Genomic DNA, 8,077 nt, shown 5'->3' on the forward strand with positions numbered 1-8,077 from the left:
TATTGTATTTATAGAGTACACTGTAAAAAAAATCTATTGAATTTTACATCTCTGGTGGCTGTAAATAAAAGGACCCTCGTGTATCGGAGTAACTTTACGAATCTGTTGTGATATTCCAATTCGGCCGATAATTTTACATGCGAAAATGTAAAATTCATTATGTGAAAGACTAAAATAAAATAAAATTTATCAGGGCGACAGGCTTCGAACACTCGAAAGCTCAAACTTCGCACAATTTCATGGAGATTGAAGAAACACAAGCCGGACACGTTACCACTTACCTAAAACACATAACATACTATCGGTATTTTTTTATGTTTAAATATTCCGTAAAAAAATATGAAATCTACGCTTTGAATAACCGCATTTTTTCCGTTTCAATAGCAGAAAATGTAAAAGGCAAAATCGGAATAGCTCGGATTCTGTCTACTTTATGTGAAAGCTGTGAAAAACGTTGAACATAGCTGTGAATTTCCTCGAATTAAAAATAAAAATGCTCCAAAATTGAAGGATGAAGGCATCGATAAACAACGAACACGAGAGATGCTTTCGTATTCACATAATATTTGATTAATTATTCTCAAAATTATAATTAAAAAATTTTACAGTTTCCGCCAGGGTAAAATTAAAGATCTTTAGTCACATTAAAAATCTCGATGTAATTTTCAATCACAGGAAAGCGATTTTACCGACGCATGGTATTTTTACACGCTGCGACTGAATTTTCCCTTCTGAATGTAAAGTTCGTACGAAGGAATGTGTAATTTTATTTCTATCGAGTGTGTAATATGACACTGCTGTTCGAGCGTCCTTTCATTTACATCGCTAGAGGATGTAATTTCACATACTTTGATAAAATCACACAGGGACGTGTGTGATATTTACAATGATACAATATTTAAATTTCCGAAACTTTGTAATTTTACACAAATCTTTTTTTACAGTGTTAAATTGGGCAACTCAATTTTGAGGTTGGGTCCTGGTTCCAACGCCCTTAACTACTAATTTCAAATATCAAAAGACGAGGGAATTCCACGGCAATCCATTTACAATATAAATGGTACAAGATGCTTTGTTTATATGATTCAAAAAATTGCTCTGATTTTTTTATCAAAAATCGTCCTGTGTCATAATAGTTCCATCCGTACAAATATATTAGGTCCGAAATCAACCCATATTTGTCCGGAAGCTGTCCGAATTGTATGACCAGAAATTATTTTTTATAAGGTGGAATCCGAAATTCGTCCGTTTTTGTCTGAATTCTATCCGCATAGAAAATTAAATCCGAAAGTAGTTCGCACCTGTCCGGAATTCTTGCGTCGTATGAAATCTTAAATAATTTTTTTCAAGTGGAATCAAAAATTCATCCGTTTTCGGCCGGAGTTTATCCGATAGAAATGGGATCCGAAAACAGTTCACACCTGTCTGAAATTCGTTCAGAGCATACAATCTGAAATTATATTTATTGTAAAGTAGAATCCGAAATTCGTTCGTTTTCATCCGGATTGTATTTAACAAAAAACGGAATTCGAAATAAGTTCACATCTGTCTGGAATTATTCCGTACTATAAAATTTGAAATGATTTTTTTCATTCACATGCGTCCTGGAAAAAATTAAAAATTAGTAATTGTTATATTTATAGCTCAATTTAGATAGGGTCCTTTCAATACTCCTTATCTCATAATGAATGTGCTTATATAAAATGTAAATGGTCCGGAATCAAAAATGGAAAATGATGGTCTTCCCAAAGAAAGGCCAACTTCAATGATAAGTGAAAGAATTTCAGATAGTAAGTTTCTATTCTATTTTAATTGTATTTGGCAATGTTGATATGTAAATGTTTTTATCAACTTTCATTACAATACATTTTTAACTTAGATTTTAAATTGGTACTGTTTTAACATTGCTAATTGTTTTCATAACTCTCACAATGTTTTTCGAACCGAAGACACTTACGTTACAATTTTCACATGTTAAGCCAATATTGCTACAAGTGAAAACTAAGCGATCTACCTCGAGGTACTGAAATTCTGCTATGTTTCTTCATCAATATGAAGCAAGTTTAACACTTAAATAAACTCTCCATTACATAAAAGAAATATCGTATCATTTAATTTTGTGGACGTTCAAACCTTACGCTATGTACAACCATGTTTCTAAATACGCATCGATCAAAAGTTAAAACTTCTTTAAAACTTTTCCACAGCGAAGAGTATTTAGAGTTCTTTTAACCATTGCCTATAAATACGACTTCAGGATTATTACTGAGATAGAAGTTCACTACTTCGTTTCTGATGAATAATGAATTACATTGCATTGTCCAAGGAGATATTTCCGTTGACTATTGTATAATACTTTTCAAAACACTCCCTTGTGACGTTTTTTGCCATCTGCTCATAAACACGCTTGGACTATAAACATTCTGTTTTAAGAAGCATATCGATAGGTCCTAAAAGAAACTATGTACCTCGCGTATTGTATACTTAGTAGATGGAAATTTCTATATACTAAGTACAGATTGCATGAGGTACGTATTTCCTATCTTTTGCCGTAAGTTGCGTACTTTCTCTTAGGACCCATCGAAATAGCGTTTTCAGGAGGAAAATTTGAAGTGGCCCCGTATAAACTTCGGACTAATGTCGGACAAGACTGGGTGAAATTTGGATTCTAATTTTGAACTCGGGGACCGGACAAATTCCGGACTAGATCGCATAATATACGGATGACAAAAACCGTCTTGATTTCGGATAGTTGTGGACAACTTGCAGAGTCTGAAATTTTAAGTAGGACTGCAACATATACAGTTACTTAATAGCCTTAAAAGAAACTATCTAATTTCTTCCTTTTCAAATTTGTGCATTGCCCTCCGCATTTTTTAGAAAACCCATGAAAGAGTGGATAGTGCTGAGAGATCATTTTCTGTTCTAAAACGAATTAAAAGCGTCCTTCGGTCCACAATTTGTCAAGGCAGGCTGTCCAGTCTGGGTGTACTATAGTAGGGAAAATGTTTGTTTTTAGTTCAAAAACAATGTAAGAAAAAATACTACATGAGAATATTACGGTTCCCGAATTACTGAGTAAAAAAATGTGTTCTATTTCTAAAATTGGAGAAACATAATTTTTTACGATTCAAAATCTCATTTGTCTCGAAACGACGGAAAATATGAATAGTAGTTCATAGTTCAAAGTATATAGAATGCACAAGTGTGACTGCTACCTTCAGAGCAATATTGTTGTGTAAGAACCCTCTAGAGAAGGACGAGACAATGTGACGAGGCACAGTGTTGTGCTGGGTACGCCAGCTATGCGAAACGCGCTAGCGGCGGACCATAGAGGGAGCTATTAGCCACTCCTTCTACTCCGCGATGATCGCTCGTCCATGTAGGATGTATATATTATTCTTTAATAAACAACTATTTTCAATACTCTGCGTATCCATTTGCTCAGATAATAATATGTGAGAGCGCATTGTAGCTGCACAATGCGCGAACACGATGTATCGCCAAGAACGCAACACAGTGTATCTACGAGGTGCGGGTGCTCAATCTTCACTCAAGGTGAGAACAGTCGGCGTGTACGATTGGCAGCACAGCGTGCTACCATATGTTCTGTCGCAGTGCACGTTTTGTGTGAGAGCAAAATTAAGAAATATTTCAATATGAAATCAAAAATACAATTTTTCCAAGTCAAACAATAATAATTGCATTTAATAATGTTAATTGAACTTGAAAAGACATACGATTAATAAGTTTAGAAAACAAAATTTCCACAAATAAGAACTGTAAGTTAGAAATATTTGTGTTATAAAAAGGTGATATATCAATTTTTCTAATAATATAATAATTGAAATTTTTATTTAATTATGCAATGAAACCAATCATATAATAAATATTTTTTTAATGAATAATGAATTTATATCGACAGTATATGTTTCGAAATTAAATAAACGTGCATACTGTTCTGCAACACGTAATAAAATATTAATCAATTCTACACAATACTAAATGATCCAATGAATTCCACAAGATTTTATTAGTGCATCAGAATGGCCTGCTTTTGTTTATATTTGATCTGCAAACTTTAAAATGTTAAAATCGATAAAAACAGACTTTTGATACCATGTACGGAATAAAACAACTGTGTTCTTCCGTAATGTTCCGTATTTCAGTTAACTGAAATCTGACTCTTTTATACGGACTAAACCAATTTAATTCCATATTGTATGAAGCAGTTACAAGATTAATATACGAAACTTAATCTTTTATATATAACCCGGTAATAAGCGTTAAATTCAGAAAAATTAAGAATTTTTATTCCTATGAATAAGCGGGTTTTTCCGCGTCTAAAAATCCCACAACGGGAACAGAAAAGTGCAAATCCTATTCCGCTAAATCGACTTTGCAAAATGTATCGAAAGCATTTATTTAACCTATTTTTCATTATTAAATCTTTTTATAACTTATAAACTCGAAAAATATTCGTATTTATATTTATTCATATTTTAAACATTTATTTTAAAGTGTTAAAAAATGGATTACAGAAATCCATTCAAATGTGTGAATTAAAATAATTTTAGGCCTAGAGAACTTATTTTTGAACTTATTAGAAGGAATTAAATAATCCCAAAATATGAACACTTTTGTGGAATACAAGACATCTCTCTAAGGTCTATCTGTTAGTAAAATTACAAGGAATTAAATATATTTAAAACACATTCTATTTTGGGGAATTGGAAACTATGCGGCGGCCGCTATGGATATAGAAATAAATTAGTTTCTGAGATATCCTATTCTTATAATGACACTTTAGACAGATGGAAAAATCGCGCATTTAAAAAAATAGAATAATCTTCACTTTTACGCTGAAATCTGAAAATATTAATTTTTCTCTCTTTAACGCTTATTACCGGGAAAACTATGCGATCATGTGATTTGAAATATATTTATTATATATGATTCATATACACTAGCCGTTCAATAAGGTGACGAACGCGGGACTTTCACCGTCCGGCAAGACGATGGCGTGAGGGGTCCCCACTATTCTGCGCTGAGAGCGCGTGCGATGTAGAGCGAACTTATGTGTTAAGTGAAACATTAGGTCGTGTGCAATGCAGATAAGAAAGTGGAGGGGATAGAGGTACGGCCTCCGCCGTCGTTTCATTGAGCGTTCGCCCGTCATTATGTTGAGCCGGTCGTCTTTCCGGAGGTCGTCTTGTTGGACGACTAGTGTAATTGAAAACAGCGTAAGCTATTTTTAACAGCTTTCCCGCCTTGACGGCGCACGCGCGATCATTCGAACAAATATGGCGAGCCCCGGTCGGTTTCGAAAACGGATCGGATAAAGTATGTTTGTAAAGAAAGGAGTTTGTAAGAATTGAAACCCTATTCTACTAGATACTGGAACACGAAATTTGTAAAGTGTTTAGAAAAATTCGACTTACATCCTATCCATACTGATGCGCGCACTTTTATTAGTGAAGGTGAGAACAAAAATTATTCTTAATAATTTACGCTGATGACGGTGTAATCGCGTCGAAAAATAGAGAAAGATTGCATTTGTTTCTAAAATTTCTCGAAGAAACTTTCGAAATAAATCGAATGATTCGTTGTTTGTACATCAATAAAAAATATGCTGAAAAGATTCTGAATAAATTTAACATATATATTGCTAATAGTGCTCGAATACCAGCTGATTCAAATAGCATTTCTACTATTTTTGTAAATTGTGGGGAGAGGAGTGCGAACAATGTTCCGTATAAAGATGCTATCGGTAGTTCATATTTCTCGCGACCGTAACTCGTCCGCACATTGCATGTGCAGTGGGAGCGCTTAGGCGAAATGCGGAAAATCCCACAAAAATTCATTGGAGTGCAATAAGAAGAGTAAGTAGGTACAAGGAAGGACAGGGTACGGTTTAATTTATAAAAGTTGGAACAATTGTTAAAAAATATCAACAGATAGTGATGCGGACTATGCAAGTGAACACACAACGCGAAAATTGCTCTCAGGTTTTATTGTAAAGCTAGGTGATAGTGAATTTTGGGAATCTAAAAAACAGAGCACGATTGCTCTTTCCAGTACCGAGTTTGAGTGTATTGCTGCAAAAGAGATTATTTGGACCAAAAGATTTATTTAAGCATTATAAGATCATTGCAAAATACCTGTGATACGTGTTGACAATAAGAGCGCAATCCAATTGATAAAAGAATTGTGCTATCGCTGTCGTACAAAAAAACATAGACATTAAATACAAATTTATACGAGAAATATATAATAATGGTCAGCTTAGTATTGAAAACGTTAATTCAGCGAATCAACAAGCAGACATTCTGACAAAAGCATTGACTGTAAAATCAATAAATCATTTGAATATTTGCGAGATTTAATTCATATAAGACCTCACTTACTGTAACTTGCGAACTATGCAATAAGAAATATTTTTTTCTACGCACTTGTAAGTGGGAGTGTTAGAGATATATTAGGTATAAAACTTAAGTTTTACCTTTTTTCCAGAAAAATATTTTATGTCAGAAAATATATAAAATACCAGATCAATACTCAAAATATTGTTCATTTTTTCGATAACCTTGCGCCACCTTGCATTGGCCGAAACAGGTGATAATGGGACGGGGCCAAGTCTGCTGCATATTCCGCGTGCAAGAGAACTTCTCAGCCCAAGCTTAAAATGGTTTGCTGAGACGCGCGAGCACCATAAGGTGGAATGTTGTCATGGAGCAGTATACGAGGGCTGTTTGATAAGTCGGTGACTTTTTGAATAAGAGATTTTTTCGGCAAATAAGCATTTTATTTCGTCAACGCCATCTATGAATAGACTCTTGTTAAATCTTGAGCAAGCTGGGTCATTTAGTTTGTGTTTGACAGCCATTGAAAGCACATAACCTCGTGAATTTTAAAGAAAATGGAAAAAAGTGAATTTCGTGTCCTGATTAAGCATTATTTTTTACGTAAAAAACCATTACTGGAACGAAGGAAAGGCTTGATAAATACTATGGGAACTCTTCACCATCAATTTCAATGGCTACGAGGTGGTTTACTGAGTTCCGTTGTGGTCGTACCAGCACAAGTGACGCTGAACGTTCAGGTCGCCCAAAAGAGGTCATCACGCCAGAAATCGTCGATAAAATCCATGAAATAATATTGGACGATAGGATAGTGAAAGTGCGTGAGGTGGCTGAGGCTGTAGGCATCTCGACTGAGCGGGTACATCTCATTTTACATGAATATTTGGACATGAAAAAACTATCCGCGAGATGGGAGTTTGACGATGTTCAACCGCAATCCGAACGAGTTTTTGCGCCGTTTCGTAACCGTGAACGAAACGTGGATCCTTCACAACACACCAGAGACCAAGGAATAATCGAAACAGTGAGTTTCTTCAGGTGAATGTGCACCAAAGAAGGCCAAGGTGGGTCTGTCGGTCAACAAGGTCATGGCCACAGTTTTTTGGGACGCACGTGGTATCATTCACATCGATTACCTTCAGAAGGGTAAAACAATCAACGGTATTCAGAGCTTTTGGACAGATTCAATACTGATTTGAAGAAAAAACTACCGCATTGATCGAAGAAAAAAATGCTGTTCCATTAGGTCAATGCACGGGTGGACACGTGTGTAGTTGCGATGGCGAAAATCCATAAATTGGGCTACGGCCTTGAGAAAACCTATTATTTGGAAGGAATAAAAAAATTGGAAACACGCTGGACTAAGTGTATCAAACTAAAAGGAGATTATGTTGAGAAATAAAACGCTTTTTGCTGAAACAAATCTTTGATTCAGAAAGTCACTGACTTATCAAACAGCCCTCGTAACTTTTCGGCTTCCTTGCCAAGTAAATGGTCTTTTATCATCAAGTACTCCGTTTAATCTATTTAATATAGTCGCCAATTAAACAAATTGAACGAGGTACTTAATAAGAAAAGGCCATTTACTAGGCAAAGAAGCCGAAAAGTTATACTGATCCATGACAACGCTCGATTCATGTTGCTCGCGCGACTCAGGGCCTCTTTCACCACTCTGATGCTGAGGTTGATTCAAGAACCGGCTAGTTAAATTGACG

The 8,077-nt window shown here is 35.1% G+C and overlaps 1 protein-coding gene across 1 annotated transcript; it reads left to right on the forward strand.

Annotated features, from left to right (window-relative positions):
- The first annotated feature begins 7,035 nt into the window (after positions 1-7,035).
- Positions 7,036-7,404, forward strand: LOC117181381 (histone-lysine N-methyltransferase SETMAR-like). Its single transcript, XM_033373985.1, has one exon. It carries the CDS (start codon positions 7,036-7,038, stop codon positions 7,402-7,404), a length of 369 nt encoding a protein of 122 aa, XP_033229876.1.
- The last annotated feature ends 673 nt before the right edge of the window (positions 7,405-8,077 follow it).

Source organism: Belonocnema kinseyi, chromosome 1 (assembly GCF_010883055.1).
Source record: "Belonocnema kinseyi isolate 2016_QV_RU_SX_M_011 chromosome 1, B_treatae_v1, whole genome shotgun sequence".
NCBI lineage: Eukaryota > Metazoa > Arthropoda > Insecta > Hymenoptera > Cynipidae > Belonocnema > Belonocnema kinseyi.

Bases quoted from the DNA above. Each gene is read 5' to 3' on its own strand.
- LOC117181381 (XM_033373985.1), top strand. From the start codon at position 7,036: ATGGCTACGAGGTGGTTTACTGAGTTCCGTTGTGGTCGTACCAGCACA.